Genomic DNA, 22,108 nt, shown 5'->3' with positions numbered 1-22,108 from the left:
CCTGCCTTACTTAGGAGCTGGCAACAACTGAAGGGCTCCTTTGGGAAGAAGGGTGTTTGCTTGGTATCAAAGAGATACAAGCCTATCCTTTTCCTTCCTCTCAAGGCGCCAAGGACCCTTTCCAAAGAAAGCCAGTGCTAAGGAGAGGCTGGGATGTAGAGCTTGAGGCAGTGAGCGGGGAGTCAGGACTCCTGGCTCTACACCCTGCCTATCTGTGAGACCACAGATAAACCACTCCCTCTCCATCAGGACAATGACATCTAAATATCATTAAGGGCCTTTCTAGGAGGTTTCTAGTCCTGGCTTGGAGTGCGTTTTTGTGACAGGCCACATAGGCACAGGTGACCCCTCCCTAGGGAACTGTTGCCTATGTCCTGGAAAGGGAGAGGAACCTCAAAGAACAGGTTCCTCCTGTGTCCTGATATCCTTCCCAAGAAGATTTTCAGGGAGATGCCATGTGGGTCACTGGGGAGAAGGGCTGCTCTGCTGCTGGCGAGAAGCACAGGCCTGCGGCCAGAAGCCTAGGGCTCGACGAGGGCCCAGCTGACTTGCTGTGTAACCAAGGGAAGGCTCCTTTTTTCTCTCCCGCTTCTGCCCCGTCGGTGTGGGGCTCCCGGTGGCTTGTTCTGGGAGTCCAGCTCAGGCAGAGGGCAAGCCTGCCACCTGGTGGCCGCCTGGGGAATGGCTCTGGGTTTGGAATCCAGGCTGACCGCTGGAGGAGAGACCTCCAAGCTGGGGCCCACCTGTGCCCTCCTTGGCAAGGGCATGTCCCTCTCAGCTTGCACAGCCATTTGGAGCAGAACTGAATGAGAGGTGCTTCCCCATGGGTTCTTGGTTTCTCTACCTATGGGGCCATAGGACCTTGAGTCTTTTGTAAAAAATCAGTATCAGTTTCACAGATATTGTAGATATGAAAATATTGTAAAGACTGAATGCATTAATGAGCAAAATCTGCACGTGCCTGCAACGGAATAACTAGTCAACAGCTCTTGTGATTACTTCAAAGGTGGCTCCTCTGTGGCTGGTGCCCTGGGGAGGGAGAAGGAGGAGGGGAAACAGCATACCACCTGGGCCAGGCATGGTTCTGGGCACTTTGCTTATACTAACTTATTTCACCCTCACACAACCCCAAGGTGGCTACTATTACTTATCCTCATTTTCTGTTTTCATGAGTCAATGAGGAATCCTGCGTGTAACTTCAGCAACCTGCCTGGAGCCCTGCAGGAGCAGACCTGCGGAGCAGAGGGTTCCCTTGGCCACCACTCCACACCGCCTTTGCCGTGGCTGGGGGGTTCAGAGTCTCAGCTTGGTCTTTACATGACACAGGTTTGAATCCTGGCTCCACCACATACATGCCAAGTAGCACCTGAACTCCAGTTTCCTCATCTCTCCCCAGGATCCGGTGAATTACTGAGCAGAACCTGCCTGGCACGTGGGAAGTCCTGTCTGCTCACTCTCCCCTCCCTACCTCCTCCTCTCCAAGCCACACTGACAGCTCCCAGCCCCCATCTTGGTGGGAGAAGGAGGCAGAACCTGGCCTGCCTGAAGAGTGGTGGAAGGGGACCCTGATACCCTACCACTTACCTCGTGGACAGGCAATGGACTGAGACACCCAACCCACCCAATCTCATTCTTCTGTCTGCCCCCACTATGAGAAGCCACGGCCTCTCTTTCAGCTGCATGACAGCTGGGGCCACGCCTGACTCTGAGGACAGTCTCGCCCTCCTGATGGAGGCGACAGGCAGGGCTGGGATCAGCCTTCCTCCTCCTTCTCACCGCCGGTGTGCATGTGCTGCCTGAAGCGGTGCAGTCACCTCACAACAGCCACTGGTGAAAGGCCAAAACGATAGCAGACGTGCTTGCTTTCCTCTGCACCCTGGACTGCTGGCATGTGTGACACAGCAGTCCCTGTCACATGCACTGAAGGCAGTCCCGACGTACCGGGGAGGGTCCTGCTCACCTGGGCGTGCTTGAAGATATGCATGATGAAGATGGTCAGGCCCAGGCCGAAGATGTAGGCTGCAAAGCTGGTGTAGAAGTAGGTGTGGGTGTTCTTCTTCAAGCTTCAGGGATGGCCGGCGCGGGGAGAAAAGAGGAGGGTTAGATGGCGGCACTGCAGCGGCAACACCCCTTCAGAGGAGAGGAGCCAAGGAAGACCCGGAGGCGGAGCGGGGTGGCTGAGAGCTCTGGGCGGGGGGGTGTGGAGGTGGGCGTGCACTCTGGTACTGCCCAGTTAAGTGTCTTTGGACAAGTCACCTTTCTTCTCTCAGCCTCAGTTTACTCATCTGCAAAATGGGAAAACCATGAGCCATCTCCCTGGTGGCTGTTGTATGTCAAATGTTATAGCCTAGAACAGTGGCTGTAAGGCTTAGGCCAACAGAAAATCACCTGGAAAGCATGTCAAAATAACACAGAGTTCTAGGTCCAATGTCCAGGGAATCAGATCTAAGAGGTCTGGGAATCCGCATTTTGAGTCTGATACAGATGGATCGCGCGTCAAGGAACACTGATACCGAAACTGTAAAGCTGTTACTTGTGAGTGCAGTGGAGCTGCCAGTTCAGTAACCTGTTGTGAATACTAAATAGATGCTGCCTACATGGATACAATGCCAGTGGCTTACTGGGCGGTTCATCCAAAACCAGCTTCAGAAGAGCTGACCCACATGCAACCTGGCATTGCCATCACCTGACTGCCCTTTACATGGGCAGCTCAGAACCTCTGTGCGTGCCCAGCAGCACTTGGGACGAATGGGTGCTTCTGAGCCTGGAGCTGCAGTACACGGAGAGCTGTGCTGTTGTGCAGCCTGGAGTGCAATGGACTCCCTTCGGGAACGTTGCACACATTCCAAAACCAGCTCTGAAGGACTTGCTTATCCTGCAAGTCCAGGTTGGGAATGAGATTCTCCCTCTGAGGGTACCGGCAGCTGACTGTGTGTCTCTATAGCAAATGGCCCAGAGACTCTTGTGGGTTTCTCTTTGTATCACCTCTGAAAGGCCAGGAATAGAGTGGCTGGCATAGATGTGCTGCTACTTAAAACTGGCCAAGCCCCTTCCAAACGGCGTCTGTCAGCTGAGTGCTTGCGAGGTCCACAATGGTACTACCCAAATAAATCAGATCTAGGCCAGTGGGGAAAAGCTAAGTTTCACACGCAACTGGATTTCAGTGATCCTGGCACTGAATTTCTCACCACCACTGTCAACACTCTTACTATTTCTGTAACTACTGGGCACAGCGAGATTAAGAAGAAATCATAAACCAGCTCAAAATTAAGCGCACATACAGTAACCCCTCCAATGGGAAGACTGAGCGCCACCTACTGGTGGCAGGTCCAGCTGTAACTTGGTGTGACCTTTTCTGAGTTTCAAGTGATGGCTCAAGTTGGCCCACTTCCCTCTTCTTTGTGTTCACTTTCTACAGTGGACTGAAAAATGTCTGAGTAAGGAGACGGTGGGAACAGCCAGAGCAGCTGGGACATGGTGACCTGACCCCAGGCTGATAAAAAGCGATAAAGATGACGGCTGCGCCTGCAGCTGGCTTTCCCGGAGAGCCGCAGAGGTCAGCTTGTGCTCACACTCCTTCCACATCTCTGTCATCCCGAGGTAAAAGCTGCTATTTACCGCTATGTTAAGGATGAGAAACCTTAGCTCAGAAAGGTCCGTTACTTCCCAGGGCCACAAAGTGAGAAAGCCTATGCGTCCCACCAGGACCTTCTGGGTTTAAAGCTCTTGGCCTGTGAGTCATACCCCCGCCAGGCTCTTTGAAAAATTAGAACCTCAAAATGCAAAATGCAGGTAAAATCCGAATTTCTTCCCACTGCTGTAGGGGTGGAGGGTCTGGTCCCCAAGTTACCTCCTTTGGGCTCCCGAATGCTGAAGAACTCCAGAGAACCTCCCTGCCCTGGGAAGGCCCCTCATTCGTGGAACCTGAGGGTTAGGAGTCCTAGGCAGCTTACCTGATGTCAAAACGCAGCAGCAAGGCGATAAAGATTCCTGTGGGGAGAAAGGTAGGGTGAGACAGGGGCAGGGAAGGAGCAGGGTAGTGAACTAATACGCAACTGGGTCCCCAGTCTGGTTGTTCTCAGTCAGGGAACAAATACGGAGGATCAAGGACATGGCTATTCCACTGCCGGCGGAAATCCAGTTTCTCTACCCTCAGGCCACCTGGAACAATCTGAAGGTTTCAGAGCATGGCTTTGGCTTCGGACCAAACCGACCTGGTACCTTGCAGCACCACAGTCACAATGGGTCCGTCCAGTCCAACGTTTATAGGGTGCCTAAGTACCAGGCACTGTAGGCAACACAGGGGGAAGCAAAGTCACTGCTCTCAGAGCCCAGCCAAGGAGTGGCGGGGGGGGGACACGGAGGGAACATGGAACACAGAACAATGCAGGGCTATAACTGTGAAAGGGCGCTTTCTATGTCCTGGAAGGTCCAGCAGGGGATGAGACCCAGGCTGGGGGACGTGGGGAGGAAGGAGGTCTTCTCCGAGCAAGTGACACCTGCCAGGAAGAGGGAACAGCATGTGCAAAGGCCCTGAGGAAAGAGGGCTCAGGAGGTGTGGCAGTGTCAAGGAGCCAGCAAGGCTGCAGGCCAAGGGATGCTGGGGATGGACCAGCCATGCAGGATCCCAAGGGTACGAGAGTTGGGACTTTATCCTGGGAGCGAGGGGACACAGTGGAAGCGTCTACTGGGAAAACAACCTGAACAGGTTTTTTTTTTTTTTGTCTTTTTAGGGCCACACCCGCTGCATATGAAGTTCCCAGACTAAGGACTGAATCGGAGCTGTAGCTGCTAGACTACGCCACGGCCACAGCAGTGAGAGATCTAAGCTGCGTCCGGGACCTATACCACAGCTCACGACAACACCAGATTCTTAACCCACTGAGTGAGGCCAGGGATTGAACCTGTGTCCTCATGGATACTAGCCAGGTTCATGTCCGCTGAGTTCATGGAAACTCCTGAATAGATTCTGAAAAAGACCCCAGTGGAGGCTGCTCAGTTGGAGGGACAATGAGTAGGAGCAGGCCGACCATGAGGAGGTTCAGCAGGATCTCAGGAGAAGATGGTGACCTCTGTCCACTCACTGCACCCCTATTTATACTTTGCGTTTTGTTTTCTTTTTCGGCCTTAGCCATAGCATATGGAAGGAAGTTCCTGGGCCAGGGATCAAATCCAAGCGACCACAGCTATAGCAATGCTGGATCCCTAACCTACTAAGCCACACAGGTATTTCACTCCTATTTGCGCTTTGAAACCCAGCCCAGACACCCCAGAAACCAGCCCAGACACCCCAAAAACCTGAGTTCCGGTCTCTGCGTGTGGCACACATAGCCATCTATCTGTGACATCCATGTGTCTGTCTCTCTGACTTGTCTCTGGGCTCAGACCGAGCAGGGCTGAACCTCAATCTAGCTGGGAGCAGGCTCTCAAAACACAAAACATCCTGTGCTGATCAGAAGCGACTGGCGAGGTGATTAATTTCAAAGAGGAAATGAATGAGTCCTCACTGAAGATGGGGCGTAGGAGCTGGTGGGTGGAGAGAGCAGACAAATGTCTTTCTGGAAACTAAGCCAGGAACTCAGTGGCCCCTGGTGGCTGAATTCTACAACTGTTCTTCAACTAATCCAGGGGTAAAAACAGCTTTTACTCATCATACTGCATCTGGTCCTCAAAGTGACATCACCGAGGCTCCAGAAGGGTACAGTAACTCACACAGTTGTGACTGCACAAAGTTTTAAATGCATAAAGAGAGATGCAGATATGCAGGCCTCAAGCCCAGAACTATGACCAACAAGGACACTGGGTACGTTGGAGGGTGCCTGTCACAGGAGGAATGTCGCCCTGCAGGGTGAGCTGAAAGCTTTATGGGACTGTTTCTTCAGTCTGATGGAGCTGCCTCTAGGGGAGCAAGCTTCCCTGCCTCACAGCACTGCTGACTACGAACACCTGGCTTCAAGACCATGGCCCCACGGCTGGCCCCAAGGCCTTAGGCAAGTCTCTACAGCTCAGTTTCCTCATCAGTAAAACAGAAATACCCTCTACCTCACTGGGATGCTAGGAGCAGCAAAGACAGTGTACACGAAACATGGAGAAGAGTGCTGGGCAAACAACAGGTGCTCGGCGAATGACAGCCCTGTGATTATCATCATACTGCTGTTATTCCTGCCATCAAAGCATTTCTGACTGTATAATCTTACTTGCGGTCAGACCGAGCTGGTCTGAGGCCTGGCCTTGTTGCCTCCTAGGCTGCGAATTTATGTGAACCCCTTCACTTCTGAGCCTCAGTTTCCTCACTGGTATGAGAAAAAGACTGCTCAACTTGGAAGTGGGCAGCTTAAACGGGTCAATTGTATAGTATGTGAACTCTAACTCAATAAACAGTTTGTAAAAGCAGCAGCAGCAGCAGCAGAAAGCTTCTGCTTTACCATCACATGTATTTGCATGATGACAAGTGCCGGTCCCATCCCAGGTTATTGGCAGAACTGCTATAACTTCCTACACTGCAAAATAAGTTGACTTTTAATTTGTTCCAAACCCTCCTCTTTTAAGCAGACATCGGGGGTGCTTCTAACCCTCTGATTCAGAGCCTCTGGGACTAGGGAAGTAAGTATGCCATTTGGATGTTCTGTCCCCTGTCACTAGGCCCCCATCTTGCAGACACAAGCAGCCAAGCCTCAGCCATTTCAGCTGCCCTCAGAGAGGCAGCTGAGCTTCGCCCACGGTCTCCTGCAGGCCCCAGGGTGGATGCTGTGCTCAGGCCGGCACGGGGAGCACCTGTTTATGCGCAGGTGCACTGACGAGCACCCACAGGCAGACGATAAGCTCAAAGGCGAGCTCAGGGAGACGACAGGTGTGTGCCGCCTGTCCCTCAGCTAATACTGCAGACACAGGAGCCACAGCCAAGGTGCCCTGTGTCCATACCACAGTGTGTGCTCTCCCTGGAGCCCTCCCAGCACTGGGGAGAGGAGGACCAAGGGGACTGTGGCAGTTCTACATCTGTGTCAGTTGCAAACACTGGGAAGGGGTGTGTACTTGAAAGTGTGTGTGGGGGGGCAGGTTCCTTTAAGATGTCACGGGAATGTGCTTTTTTAGTGTATTTCAGTCTGTCATACACATTTACTTCTGTCTTTTTTTTTTTTTTTTTTGCTATTTCTTGGGCCGCTCCCACAGCATATGGAGGTTCCCAGGCTAGGGGTCCAATCGGAGCTGTAGCCACCGGCCTACGCCAGAGCCACAGCAACACGGGATCCGAGCAGCGTCTGTGACCTACACCACAGCTCACGGCAACGCCGGATCGTTAACCCACTGAGCAAGGGCAGGGACCGAACCCGCAACCTCATGGTTCCCAGTCGGATTTGTTAACCACCGCGCCACGACGGGAACTCCACTTCTGTAATTCCTGAGTAGCATCTGTTCACCCAGCCAGAAGCTCTGAGAGGGCACCTGGCTCACTGTGGTCCCTCTGAGCCCCGCTCAGGGCCTGGCACAGGACCGGCACTTCACAGTGTGTGCCGAGGGCACCCCCTTCACCAAACCCCAGGTTGGTCCGGGTGGGGGTCGGGGGTCTCCCGGCCTCTTTTTCTCCTTCCCTCTCCCAGGGGGGTGAGCCCATTTCACAGACTCCTCCTCCTCCAGGGAGTCCACCTCCACTCCTTGCACTGTGGCCCCCACCCCAGCTGAGTCACCTGGAATGACGATGTCTCCGAGTCCCAGCATGGCGAAGTTGTCTGCCTCCAGGCCCTTCTCCAGCAGATCCTGGGGAAACACCACTGTAGGGGGAGGCAGGGATGCGAGGAGTTGGGGAGAGCCTGGTTCACTCTGACTGCTGGCCCTCCAACTCTGGCTTATGGAACTCACACACTTGCATTTCTGGGCTGGGGGACGGGAATGCGGAGGCAAGAGGATGCTGATGGGTGAGGGGCAATGTTTCCATCCGGTTAGAGCAGGGAGAAGTCTAGGATCATCTAGGCCAAAGCCTTAATGCCTTTATTGAGCTGTAACTCACGTATCATACCACTCCAATGCCCTATTATAGCTAGAGCTTTTTGGTTAAATGGGGTTGACCATAAAGCATGGGATATAAAAGATCAAAGAGCCCACACGGTGCTGACGTCTCACTACAGCAGGGGTATGGACAGCCCGTGGCCCTTGTTCTGAAGCAGGGGGAGTTTGGGCTCTAGGCTCTTTCTGTATCTGCTGGGGGAAAAGCGGCCATGTACCTACAAATTCCTTGCTGGAAGCCCCTGACTCAGAAACCCTGCTGGGAGCCTCATTTGGATAAAGAGATTGAAGGAGTGCCTCCCTCTGTGTCCAGTTATGGCAAGAGGCGGTTGTAACTGGATTTTGTCCACAGGGCCTTGGAGCAGAAGAGCAGCCACGTGAGAGCTTCGGAGTCAGACTGTGTGGGTCTGAATCCTGGCTCTGCTGACTTTGCACAGGTTACTTAACCACTCTGTGCCTTAGTCTTCACACTTGTGAATACATTCTTAACTGCTACACTGTGCCTTCGTCACCAACCCAGGCTGGATTCTGGGTGGGGCAGCCTTCCTGGGTGATGGATCAATGTGGTGTAAGGCTAAGACAATCAGGACAATCGGGTCCCCGAATTCCTGACTTGCCTGGCAGCCAGGTGGTCACGTGACCTAGCCAGGCCAATGGCATGTAAGCAGAGGTATGCTGGGGTTTCTGGGCAAGCTTGCACTTCCCTAAAGAACTGCACAGAAGCCCTTCCCCGCCCACGTCTTCCTGCCTTGAATGTAGTCACAGTGATGTACACCTCTCCTAATTCGGTCCTCCCAATCCTGGTACCATTCAACTCTGCGCAGCAGAGGTGGAGACCAGGGCCCAGCTTCCCTCAGGCCACACAGCTAGCAAGAGTCAGAGCTGGATCCAAATCCAGGTCTCCTGACTTCAGCGCATGTGCAGGCAGCCACTCTGCTATACCATCCCTAGCACTAGAGGGCAACAGGTTTTCTCCCCAAGCCAGAGAACCAAATTCCAAGTACCAGAAACCAGGTATGACTGTCCTTTCCCTGCTGGGAGCCTTCCAATGGCTAATCCCCTGCCTTCTGGGCAGCATCTGGGCTCCCTGACATGCTATCCTTGGCTTTCCCAAATCTGGCCTCTCTCCTGCTGTTCCCCCAAACTCAGCCACACTCCCTCCCCAATTCTCTGCTCCCTTCATGTATTCTCCTGCTTGAGCCCTTGACTGAAGCTGAGCTCTTTCTCTCTCTGTCTTTTTAGGATGGCACCCATAGCATATGGAAGTTTCCAGGTTAGGAGTTGAGTCGAAGCTGTAGATGCTAGCCTATGCCACAGCTACAGCAATGTGGGATCTGAGCCTCATCTGTGACCTACACTGCAGCTCATGGCAACGCCGGATCCTTAACCCACTGAGTGAGGCCAGGGATTGAACTCGTGTCTTCATGGATACTAGTTGAGTTTGTTACTGCTGAGCCTTGATGGGAACTCCCATGAACTCACTCTCTCAAATGCTCATACTACCCCTGCGTGCTTAGTAAACACGCAATCATCCTTCGTGACCCAGGAAAGTTTTCCTGACACCTTGGCTGGTCCATCCATCACAGCCTGGGGGGCTCAGCTGCTGCTCTGGCTTGCCCAGAATCTGTCCTCCGGCTCTGCAGAACCAGCCTCACCTTACACCCTTGGTTCCAAGGGGCTGCCACTTCAGACAGTCTGCCCCCAGTCACAGGAGAGGGCAGTGGCCTGGGCCTACCCGTCACTCTCAGGGGGAATGTCTAGCTCACAGGCCAGGCCAGCCAGGCCCCACGGGCTTATCCACGCCCAAGCTGGGAGAAACCTGCTCTCCTCGGGTCACTGAGCTGGGACAGCAGCATCTAAGCGTGTGGCTGTGAGACTCTCTCAGCCCAGGGAGAGACGTGTGTGCAGCAGTGGAGCCAGGCCACGAGGAGGACGGCTATTTTCTGACTCTCGGGGCTGACTTCACCCTGTTCCTTGTGTGCTGCTCACTGCAGTGTCTTTGTGACACGATCCCCTCTTCTTCCTTCCACCAGGCCTGACCGATTCCATCCTGCTCTTTTGGGTCTTGTGGCCCCAGGAGGTGATTCTTGGATTAGTCTATGGTTTAAACTCCAGGCTCATCATGCTTTCCCATCCCACACTGAGGAATGGTTTGGACTTGGGCCTGTGACCCAATTCTGGCCAATAAAACATGAGGGAGACTGCACAGAGAATCTGGGGAAAAAGATCCCTCTTTGATGAAAGAGAAATGTAAAGTTCCCCTTTCCTATCTGTGGACATGCTGAGAATGGTGGGATGGAGGGCTGAGGTGACCTTGGCTCTTGGCGACTCCACTGAGGGTCATAAACCCACCTCTAGATGCTCTACCCCTGGCTGTGCTACAGTATGAAGTAACGGCACTTCCTTATTGTTTACAGAGGCTTGCAGGTGGGCTTTTTAATGTTTATAAACAATGGAAACACTGAAGAACAAAACAGGGCAGTGTGAGAGGCATGGGGCCAACAGCACCTGACAGTTGTGGGCTAAAGGGACCCAGCAAGGGGGCTCTAGGTCTTGGAGTGGGGGTCTTCTCCTTTGGAGGCCCCTGCCCGCCCCATCGCAGGCTGTGTTAGGCAGCCCTCTCTGTGCTCGTCCCCATTCCAGCCCATCCCACAGCGCACTGCACTGGGAACCCAGCTGCCAAATCAAAAAGTAAAAGGAAACCAGGCCGGAGACATAGGGTGCCTGGAGGACGAGCTAAGGGAGGGCATCGACTGGAACAGCGACCACGAGGGGACAGGCCGGGCCACTGGGGGTGGGGGGGGCAGATGGGCTCCCCGTGGCGAGGTGGTCACTTACATTTTATTGGTGCCTCAAAGGACTTGGCCACTGTCACCATCACATTGGTGCCAAACACCTAGAAGGAGAAGAGAGGAGTCTGGAGGGAGGCGAGAACCTGGAGGGAGGGTGGGAAGGAATGGCCATCCCTGAGCTTCTCAATGTGCTAATGCCTGAGGTGGGCGGGAGAGGGGCAGGGGGGCTCCAGAGCAGATGGGAAGCTGAGGTTAGTGGCCACCCATGCTGGCATATGGACACCTCATGCAGCTCCTGGTTCTGGGCAGCAATAAGGGGCAATTTGAAAGAGTCAGAAAAGGGCCTCTGATGGCCCCAGCCAGGCAACCTATGTTAGTTCAGGGTTCTGTGCCCGCCCAGGAGATAAAGTCCTCCAGCTCCACCCACTTAAGGGGAGAAGAGGCTGCCTGAGGCCAGGAAGGGGTGCCTCTTGGCTGTGTGTGGCAGGTTCCTCAGCCCAGGGCTGCTGCACAGATGGCGAACACTGTCAGCAGCAGCCTCTGTCCTCATGGATCAGCGCCTTCTCCTCAGTGTCCCCATCTGCCTTAACCGCCCCCACCTCAACTTCTCTGAGGCTCAACTTGATTGCTGGGAGCCGTGGGCTAAGCCCCCGGCAGGGCCACTTGAGGAAGAGAAGAGGGGACTGGGGGGCACTGGGACAGGGTGGGCTCTCAGCAAGGACTTGTTCCGGGATCTTCCTTCTGGGCCTCGCAGCTGCCCTGCATCAGATGACCGCTGTGTGGGCCAGAAGACAGGGCAGGAGAAGGCAGGGGGCCTGGCAGCCAGCCATCCTTTGCCTCCCTGCCTGACTCACCCAGAAGACATCGTAGATGAAGAGCCCACCCAGCAGGATGCAGCCGGTGCTGACGTTGTTCAGGTGCAGGAGCTCCACCCCGTTAAGGGAGAAGGCCAGGCCGAAGAGGTTGTTGGCAATCCAGTGCTGGGAAAGCGGGGAGTGAGATCAGCTCGCCCTGCCCCCGCCCTGCCCCCGCCCCTCCACCCCCAGGGCCCCGAGCCCTGGCCTCTTACCTTCCTCAGCAGGTACCAGACACCAACGATGCTGCTCAGGCCCAGGCACACCAGGTCCTTGGTGTCAAACTCATAATTGATGATCTCTGGGCAGAGAGGCCGGGTAAGTCCACTCCCCGGGGGCGGGGCTGCCCCTCCCACCTGTCAGCCCCTGGACGGAGGAGGGCATGGCTGTGGGCTCTGTCACAGGCCCACAGGCTGGGGGTGCTCACTGGAGCCACCCCCAGCCCCTCCAACTTCCTAGAGGGGGAAAAGGAGGCCCAGGGAGAACCCAGGCCTGGCATGGGGTCTGTGGGAGGTGGTCCGTGGTGCTGGAAGCACAGGCTCTGCACTTGCAGCTGGGTGACCTCAGGGCATGCAGTTCCCTGTCTGAGCTTCAGTCTGCTCATCTGTAAAAGGGGACCATGGCACCTCCCTGACAGGACAGCTGTGGGGTGCAAGTGAGATGGTCCGCACATAGAGCTCAGCGCGGAGCCTGCACGAAGTAGGTGCTCCATCAATGCCGGCTGCACTGAGCTCTGGTCCTAAGCAAGATCCCAGTTCATCCAGGAATCTTCCTACTCTGCCACCAAAGGAATCAAGGTTGCTGGCAGCCCTAAGTCACCAGCAGTGGAGGGAGAGAGGGAGGCTCAGAGGCTGCTCAGGTGGGGGGCCCTGTGGCCGACAGCTGATGTTGGAGCCCTTCTCCATCACCTCCAATGCCCTAATAAGGAAGCCCAGAGAGGCGGTGAACTCGCACAGGGTCACAGAGCACGGCCCTTCCTTTCTGATTCCACAATGTAGCAGACTGTTGGTTGGCCCAGTTTTTATTCTCTCTGTGGCAACAGCACCCTGGTGATTTTTAACTGGACACGAGGCCAACTGGCTCACGACCACAACTCCCAGCTTCCCCTGTAGCTAAACGGGCCCGTGGCTCAGCTGCCTCTCCTTCCCTTGCGGGGGCCTGTGGAACGACGGTGCCCCGTCCTGGGCCGAGGGCCCCTTGAGCTCCGCAGAGCACAACACAGATGAGAAGACTCAACAACCACTGCTGGGCACAGAAGCCTAGAGATGCACAAAGGAATCATAAAATCGCTGCTCTCCAGGGACAAGGCAGAGTGTGCCGGGCACATCCACAAGCACGACATTCACAAGCTCAGACTTTGACATGAGAGAGTCTGTCCATGCGGCGAAGCCATTGCTAATCCTGCTACAGCAGTCGAACCCACACCCTAACTAACCCCCATGCCCCAGACTTTCTCCAATTCCCTGTGGGTTTCATTATTTTAAAAGCCAGGGAACCTCTTTTTCAACCCTTAGGTAGGGATGTAATCACACTAAAAATAGACAAGATAAAAAGAGCCACTACAGCCAACTGTCTACTGAGTGTTTACTATGAGCCAGGCAGTGTGCCAAATGCTTTCCACTCATTACTCACTCGCCGTCCTAACAACATGCCCGTAAGGGAGGGACTAGATTATAATGTTCACTTCACAGATGAACCCCCACCCCCAAACCCCTCAAACCCCCCAAGGTCAGAGAGGTAAAGGTGTGCACCCAGCGCAGAGCTGGGATGTGAACCCAGGGCGCACCCTCTCCATCACTCACTGTACTGGGAGACAACGGGGAAGGGGGTGCAAGATGCCCAGGGTGCCCCGGAGGCAGGGGAAAGTAGGCAGCACTGACCTTCCTTGCTCTCCCCGGAGCCCTGCGTGAAGAGCAGCTGGTACTGCCGATTTGGGAAGTTAGCTGGAAAAAACTTATTCATGAAGGGGCTGGAAGGAAAGACAAAATTGCAGGTTGGCAAACAGAGCCCCTACAGGCTACCACAGAACACCCTCCACCCCAGCGCCCAGGCATCCATTTACAAGCTGTGATCTCCCAATACCCTTACAGCTGACAGGTAGGTGTTACTGTGCCCACTATTCAGATGTGGAAACAGAGGCCCTCGGAGGGCAAGTGAGTGCCCAGGGTCACACAGGGAGTCACTATCTGAGCTGAGGCTCCAACCTAGGTCTCTGGACTCCTAGCGGTTCTGTACTGCCTCTTAGTTAACACTCAAGAAACACAAAGCAGAGGCAGACTTCCACATAAAGCAGAGTTCTTAGGAAAGCAATGGACTCCAAGGTTTGGTTGAGGTACCATCTGTATGAGAGTTCCTTGTTGAGAATGCATGTGAGAAAAACGTAAAAAAAAAAGAGGAGTTCCCGTCGTGGCGCAGTGGTTAACGAATCCGACTAGGAACCATAAGGTTGCGGGTTCGGTCCCTGCCCTTGCTCAGTGGGTTAACGATCTGGCGTTGCCGTGAGCTGTGGTGTAGGTTGCAGACGCGGCTCGGATCCCATGTTGCTGTGGCTCTGGTGTAGGCCGGTGGCTACAGCTCCAATTAGACCCCTAGCCTGGGAATCTCCATATGCCGCGAGCGGCCGAAGAAATAGCAAAAAGACAAAAAAAAAAAAAACAACCAAAAAAAAAGAATGTGTGTGTATGTATGTATATATGTACACACACACACATAAATATGGACTGGATCACTATGCTGTACAGCAGAAACTGACACAACACTGTAAATTAACTACACTGATTAAAAAAAAAATCATATTCAGGCTCAAGCCTGCTTGGGGCAAATCCTCACTCTTCCAGGAGACCCACTGGGCAGACAGCAGAGCTGAAGAGGTGCCAGCCAGGAGCCTAGGGCAAAAGCTGATGACTGGGCCCCACACCACAGCGCTTAGGCGGCTGGCAGGGCAGTGGCCAGAAGTCGGATGGTCCTAGTCAACTACTTCCTCCTGCCAGCTCCCTCCCCGGCCGTAAGAAGCTGACCTGGCCTGGGCCAAAACAGAGCAGAGGATGCACCAAACACGGTCAGGCCCGCAGAGGGAAATGCGATCTGCAGCCCCCTTTCCGGGCTGGTGGTAGAGGTGGATGGGTGAGGAGGCATGAATTTTGCTTTTGACTCTAGGATCGAACAGGTAATCCCTTGCCCCAATTTCCCAGAGATTCTGTCCCAATTTTTTAGTTTCTGTATTCTGAATGCCATCCAAACATGTGAAACGCGGCAAATCAAAGCTACAGTGTTGTCAGTTCCTTTGCATTTTGAGGTTGTTAAAGGGACTTTTCACTAAAATAGCCATCCAATTGCTCTTTCATGGGTCGCCTGTTAAACTGTTACTACATTTGCTAAACCTTATAAAAATCCAGCACGCTCCTCTCTTTAGCAGTTAGCAGACCCAAAGCGAACCCGAGCTGACTATAAGGTATAATGTATTCTGCTTGAGGGGATTAACTATTTCCTTTAATTATCAGTTTCCCAGAAACTGAGCTATGTTGACATGAGGCAATTCCTTCTGGGTGATTCTGTTTCCTTAAATATTATATAAACAGTGACAACCCAAAGCATGAATGGTATAATTGAATTATTGTTACTTTTATCTGAATAATAAGCCTGCTGTCAGCTTTGTAGATCCAAATAAAAGGAATTAAATATGGAAAAAAGAAAAGAAGGCATATTCCTGGACTCCCTGCCAAACCCATGAAGTCAGATGACTTGATGGTCACCCGACGCCATGACTTGTCAGGCCTGAGATTTTTAGACACAGCTGGAGCTGATCAGTTAGATGAATCACAGCCCCATGGGTGGGAGCAACCTCACATTCACTCCTTCCAGGCCTCTGTTGTTGCTCAGGATGGGCCTGGCCTCCTCTCTGGAAGCATTCGTTCTGACTACTCAGCATGATCTACTTCCTGGCCAGGCCGGGAGCAGAGTCTTTCTTTTCTAGATCACCTTCGAAGCAAGAAGAGAGAACCGGGACTCTGAGCCCCGCCTGGATGAGCCCTTTCAGTGGCTCAGCCTCCTCAGCTGTATGTGGGGATAATACCACCTGACTTAAAGGGCTGCTGTGAAGACGGGAGGGAAGGTGGGGAGAAGGTAAGCCCAGCACTGGCCCCTCAACAGGGGTCCTAAGGACCATGAGCTTTCACCATCGCTGGTGCTTAGATGGTAGTTAGTCTGGATTTGAGGTAGCAGAATCCAGAAAGGTGCTCCCCGCTGCAGGAGCCTGGAGGCAGGCCCAGGACTACCCGGGGTATGGCAGTTAAGGCCACAAAGTGTGAGCTCTACCAGACCTGGGGCTGGGAGGAAGAACCATCTGTGAGTCTGTTTCTCCACGTGTCAAAGAGCCAACCCCCTCTAGCCTGCAGGGCTGTGGCATGAATGACAAGAGGGCTTTGTGATTATGGAGAGACATGGTGGGCACAGGGATGGAACTGGATGGGAGTGGGTTTCTACAAATAGGCTCTGAGCAGGAGGGAGGCAGCAGTTGGCATCGACGAGCCTGGAAACTACCTTCAGCTTAGTCTGCTGAATCACTTAGGGAGTCTAAAGCCAGAGGGTGTATGCAGAGGCGGAGAGAAGGCCTGAGGCACTGAGCCCTTCACTCCAGCCTGGCTACTGCCTTAGGAGCTCAACCAGCAAAGTGCAGTGGATAAGAGCATGGACTCTGTACCAGGCTTCCTGGGTTCAAATCCTGACCCTGCCACTGAGCTGTGTGACCTTGGGAAAGTCACTTAACTATTCTGTGCAACTGTTTCCTCATTTGGAACACTCCAACAATATCCTTAGCATATATTAAGAAGATAAAAAGGAACACTTGGCACCTTGTAAGTTTAACTGGAACAAGTCTCCAGACTGACGTTTTTGTTATCGGGAGGAAAGAGTGAAGCAACCTGGCCTATGTGAGCCTGCCTTAAGGGCAGAGGTCTTGTCCCATCACCTTCACCCCACTGATGCCAGCCTGGGGCCTGGGAGACAGTTGGTAAACGCTTACTGAACATCTTGAATGTGGCAGACTCTTTCCGGCCCTCGATGGCTCATGTCAAACCTAAAGGTCACTGCTTCCTGTTGGGAAACCACATCCTGGTACCCTTCTTCCCTGGGGGTGTAAGGCAAGAGCCAGTGAACCTGGTGGTGCAGCCTCTCCCTCCTGGGTGGCAGATTCTGGCCTTATGGACCTTTCCCTATAAAGGTCAGCTGGGTGGGAAATGAGCTTGGAGGTGATAACAATAAGCTGAGGTTCCCTTGGCAGGAAGGATATCGGCACGGGCTTGAGTCTTGGTGACCGTGCAAGGTGAAGGCAGGCTGCGGCCCTGCCTTCTGCAAACATCCCAGGCTGCGGTTTCGTCCCAGGGAAGCTGGAGCTGGCTAGGGGAAGGGGAAGGAATTCCATGAGATCTCCGTGGGGCCCCATGGCCCCGGGCTCGGCGGCTATGGCCTCTCTTCTGCTGATCTTCCGAGACCACTGGCTCACTGGGACAGGGTGCCTCGCCCCTTCCCCAACCCCTTCAGCTTTCTCTTCCCTTTCACTTTTGCTCAAACTCGAAAGAATACCTGGCCGTGGAGTCAGACAGACCTGGGCTCAAAAGCTCACTCTGCTCCTACCAACTGTGAATCCCTCTGAGCCTCCATTTCCTGTCTGGAAGCCTGAGACCTTGTTGCCTGGAGCCTGGGGAAGGGCTGACTCTAAGTCTGTGGATATTGACAACTTGTTGAAATTCTAACAACCCTGTAGACTTCTTTGAGAAAACATTTAAGAAAACTCATTTAAAAAAAGTACACTTAACTCTTGGATTGACTCTCTGAATGGCATAATTAAATTCTGCCCTCTGCCTTTTCTGCTCAAATTATTTTCATCTGACTCAGCTGCTTTCCACGTAAATTTTACAGTAAGGATTTCTTTCATCTTGGTTTCTGGTCCATATCAGTTTTCTCAGAGGCGACCTCTGACCCCGTATGGCGAGTATCCCTATGCCTATGGCCATCCATTATTTTTATAAGGTTTAATTTTCCCAGGTCAAACTGTGTGCTCTAAATTTTACTAAGAAAACGTTTCTTCTGTTAATTTTCAGTCACTTACAAATTTTAGCACGTGAGGTTTTAATTGCTTTGGTTCTACTTTCTGTTGATAATTTCTATCAGTAAAAATTATGAATTGGTTAAAAGACAACTGTTTATTAGCTAATCCATTAGAAATACGGTCAATGTTCCTCAGTTACTGTTCTAAAAATTATTAGTATTATTATTATTTTTGCTTTTTAGGGCCTTACCCGAGGAAGTTCTCAGGCTAGGGGTCGAATTGGAGCTGTACCTGCTGGCCCATACCACAGCCACAGCAAAGCGGGATCTGACCTGCGTCTGCGACCTACACCACAGCTCATGGCAATGCTAGATCCTTGACCCACTAAGCAAGGCCAGGGACTGAATCCAGATCCTCATGGACTCTAGTTGGCTTCGTTTCTGCTGCACTACAATAGGAAACTCCTGTTCTAAAAATTAAAAAAGGTCTCTGGTGTCAAAATGACACAGGTTCAAAATACCCTGCCTGGGCAGCTGGGTGGTGATCTCTTGTAGAATTGTTGATACAAAATGAAATAGTCAACTCCTCAGCACATGGTCAAAAATACCCTGGGTTCAAAATATATTCACTCTGGGCTGGGGGCTGGCCTGTGGGGAGAGCCGGGCCTCAAGGGTCTCGGAGATGCTGGGGGGGATGGGCTAGAACTGGGGGGATCCTAACCAGCAGGGGAAGTGACTCTGCAGGAAAGGAGAGGTTTGCTCCTATCTTGCTGGGTCCAAGTTGGGTTCTCTGGGTTTCTACTTATTAGGACGGGAGCTGGACCAGAATGCTCCCAGGGTGGCTAGAACAAGGTCTCATGGGTGAAGGGTAGATGCAGCTGAAGACATCACTGAACTCAGTCAACAGACCAGGGCTGGAGTCCTGGCTGTGTGAACTTGGGCCAGACGCACTCTTGGTGTGCTCGTCACAGACGTGGCTCACCAGATCCTTTCCACGCTCCCCCACGGAGCTACACGCCCTGCCTCCACTTCATAGTGGAGAAACATGCTCAGAGAGCTCAAGTAACCTGCACAAATTATCAAGCCAGCAGAGCCGGGCCTTGGTTCCAGGGCCCACGCTCTTGACTCCCAGTGTCCTGCCCAGAGGAATGAGGCCAAACTCGCCCTGGCTCTCAACGTCTTCCGTGTGGGTCCTGCTCTCGCTCTGACTGCCCTGGGAAGCTCCTGGCTGCACCTCCAATGTGCACAGACCTTCCAGCTGCAGCTGGGACTCTCCCTCCTACACTCTTCCAGGTTTCCTACCCATTGGAGCGGAGTTCAAGTTGTGTTCTTGCCTTCTGGAAGCTTTTCCCGGTCTACTGGCCACCTCCCTCCATTGTTCTTGGCCCAAGGGGCCCGGTGGAAAGAGCGAGGGGTGGGCTGGGGGCACAAAGCCTGTCTGGTAAGCAGCCCCACCCAGGGCCCACTGGCCTGGATCCTTTATCCCCAGGGAACTGACACAGCATGTGATCATCTGAGCAGGGTAGCAATGGAAAGAGGATGGGCTCTGTGGCCACAAAGACCTAGGTTTGAATCTTGGCTCTGCTTCTTATCAGCTGTGGGGTCCTAGCAAGTATCTTAACCTCTCTGAGCTTCAGTTTCTCAAGGAAACACAGGATTAAACGCTACAGATAACACTAATAATACCAATGGTTAACAGTTAATGACCACACTGTGTGCCAGATACTGTGCTAAAAGTTTTCCACATGACTTATAAGGAAGGAAATACCGCTTTCCTTCACACTCAGGCGAGGAATTGAGGCCAGAGAGATTAAGTAACTTGCTTAAAGCCACAGGGCTATTAAGTGGCAGAGTCTGGATTCAAAGTCAGGTAGTCAAATTCCAAGGCCTGCACTGCTTATGTCTCTGGGTCCTGCCTCACTCTCCAAGAAGCCCAACTTAGTGCATGGTGCAGCAGGGACAATGCCTGCAGGTGGCACTGGCACCCCTCATCTCAGGACTGTGACAACTACCATGACACTACTGTTCACATAACCTTCCCAACAACTGTGGTGGGAAACATCGACTGGACACTCTTATCATTCCTGGTAGAGAAACTGTGGCCCAGAGAAGCTACGGTTCCTGTTCTAGGGCACCCTGTGTGAGAGGGGAAAGACTCCCTTGGGTTGTACAGCCAGGATTCAAACCTGGCTCTGAATGGTGCCAAAGGTCATGTTCTCCTCCGAGACCCTGCACCGGCTCCTGAGAAAGCTGCTTCAAATGTTGCAGAGATGCCTTCTGACCTGATGGTGTGGGACAGGGCCAGGATTCCCAGCACGAAGAAATACATGGACAGCAAGAGGTTGATGTACTCCTGGGAGAATATCTGAGGCAGAAATATAAAGAGAAATAGGAAGTCAGGGGGGCCGGTGGCTACAAAGAAACCAAAGTCCCCGCTTTTCTTCTGGAGGTGGTCTCACCCTCTGGAGCTGGGGAGTAGTGTCAGGAAGGCTCACAAATGGTCCTAGGGGCCTTCTAGTTGTGCGGCAATGGGAAGGAGGGAAGGAACCCCAAGCCCTCAGAGGCACCTCCCGAGGAGCCTGTAGGTTTGCACCCGGTGGCTCCATTATTTGGAGACAGGCAGTATTATGTGTGTGCCCGGGGTCCTGCGTGGGAATCACGGGGGAGGGCAGTCCGAAGTTCAGAGTCCCAAGGGAGTCACCTGACCTCAGAACACACTCTTCCAAGCTTCCTTCTCTCTGCTCAAAAATCTAGGGGGCCCCCTAGAGTGGCCACCAAGACTCGGAGCACGCCAGTTACGAGTCATCTGTGCCTGGCTTCACTTTCTCCACATCTCTGCCCTGCGGGCTGCCCCGCCCACAGTGATGCTGCAAGTTTGGACAGCAGGCCCTGACAGCTGTGTCTTGGTCCTGGGCCTGTCAGGTGAACCTGAGAAACATTCTCTCACAGCGCTCTAAAGCCAGTGGTCACGTGCTACCGATGCTGGACTCTGGGAAGGCTGTGCCGCATGGCTCCAGGGTCCCTGCACCATTTTCTAGTTTGTCACTGGGAGGCTCTAACTGGGAGGTGGTGATGTGCTGCGGTGTGGGGCCCAGGGTCACTGGCCACTCTCAGGTAGGGTTATTCTCAGATCTGTTTCAAGCCTGTCTGATCACTTTGATCCCCTGCTACCCCCTCAGCAACTCCCCTCTGCCCTCGCAAGCTCAAGGTCCATACCCTCCCCTTGGCCTCTCATGGCCCGTGTGGCGACCACCGTGCATCTTCTCAGCTGAGGCTCATGCTACGCTCCTTCTCGTTTTATGTGCTGGTGGCCATGGTGGCCTTGCTGTACCACATTCTCACCCTGGGCAGCCTGTGCACATGTCCCTGTGATGCCCGGGACCCTCTCCTCTTCACACCCAGGTTTCTGAGCGGCTTTTTTCAACTTGACTCCCTGCCCACACCCCAGTCCCTTGTTCGTTCAGCTCATGTTTACTGTCTACCAGGCGCGGCTGCATCGTGCACAGCACTGGAACTGAGGAATAAGGCAGAAAAGTCCCTGCTCGCATGGAGTTCATGCGCCAGTGAGGGAGAATCTCAAAAAAGATGAACACGCAGCACGCTGTCAGGCGGAGATGGGTGCTAAGAAGTCAAGCAAAGCAGGGCGAGGAGGGGTGGGGGAGCTCCGTGTCAGAAGGGTGGCCTGGGAAAGCCTCCCGATGGGACACCCGCTTCATTCAGGAGCAGGGCCCTTAGTGAAGCCAGGAAGCAGTTGTGAGGATGTCTGGGGGAAGGGCCTTTGAGGTGGATGGAAGGGCAAGGGCAAAGGTCCTGAGGTGGGTACGTGCTTATGTGTGCGGGGAACAGCGAGGGCCTGTGGGCCTGCAGCTGAGGAAGGAAGGAGTGTCAGGAGGTGAGGCTGGGAAGGCGGGAGGGAGACTGTGCAGTGATGTCAAACAGGCATGAGATTTGTCTGGGTGAGACAGGCTGGTACTGCAGGGCTAAGGACAAGGCTGTGACCTGATCTGAAGGCCCGAGAGGACCCCTCTGCTGCCGTGTGAAGTCGGCTGTCCAGCAGACAGCCCAGTGAGGGGACACTGCATCCACAATGGGCTGGGGGAGAAGGGACGTGATGAGCGGGGCTCAGGTTCCAGGTGTGTCCTGGAGCTGGAGATGCGGGCAGTGCCCAGGGCTGGCTGAGTGTGGAGACGAGGGAGGAACACGCCCAGTTTTCGGCTGAGCAGCGAGGGGATGAGGTGCTGCTGTCTGAGGGGGGGCTTGCGCAGGAACAGACACTTCTGTGCTTTCCTGGCGCTACAGACCTCGCCTTCCCAGCACTTCCTAGGACCGCAACTTCCTATCTATGTGAGCGCCTGATCAGGGTCTGTCTTGCAACAAGAAGCTCCTGGAGGGCTGGGATGGGCCAGCTGTTTTTCT

At 53.6% G+C, this 22,108-nt stretch overlaps 1 protein-coding gene across 8 annotated transcripts in view; it reads right to left on the bottom strand.

The window, feature by feature from the left end:
• Positions 1-22,108, bottom strand: part of HM13 (histocompatibility minor 13) — a 39,688-nt gene that overhangs the window by 5,799 nt on the left and 11,781 nt on the right. For 5 of the 8 annotated variants that reach the window (XR_014832140.1, XR_002339841.2, XM_085003490.1 and 2 more), the window contains 8 exons: positions 19,975-20,057; positions 13,528-13,616; positions 11,863-11,948; positions 11,648-11,773; positions 10,840-10,897; positions 7,686-7,769; positions 3,954-3,990; positions 1,961-2,063 (listed from right to left, as the gene is read on the bottom strand). Coding sequence is in view for 4 of the 8 variants with exons in the window: in XM_085003490.1 (XP_084859616.1) it covers positions 1,961-2,063; positions 3,954-3,990; positions 7,686-7,769; positions 10,840-10,897; positions 11,648-11,773; positions 11,863-11,948; positions 13,528-13,616; positions 19,975-20,057 (666 nt within the window). In the remaining 4 variants the exon portion in view is untranslated. Of the gene's footprint in view, positions 1-1,960; positions 2,064-3,953; positions 3,991-7,685; positions 7,770-10,839; positions 10,898-11,647; positions 11,774-11,862; positions 12,014-13,527; positions 13,617-19,878; positions 20,058-22,108 lie in introns of all 8 variants that reach the window. The other 3 variants (XR_014832141.1, XM_085003491.1, XR_014832142.1) reach the window with 2 other exon arrangements.

The sequence above is a fragment of the Sus scrofa genome, chromosome 17 (assembly GCF_054392235.1).
Source record: "Sus scrofa isolate SSC_HxYL_T2T_F1_AM1 chromosome 17, Sscrofa_HxYL_maternal_Yorkshire_Landrace_v2.0, whole genome shotgun sequence".
NCBI lineage: Eukaryota > Metazoa > Chordata > Mammalia > Artiodactyla > Suidae > Sus > Sus scrofa.
The sequence above is the reverse complement of the archived record's forward strand: the minus strand, read 5'-3'. Positions and strand labels throughout refer to the sequence as shown.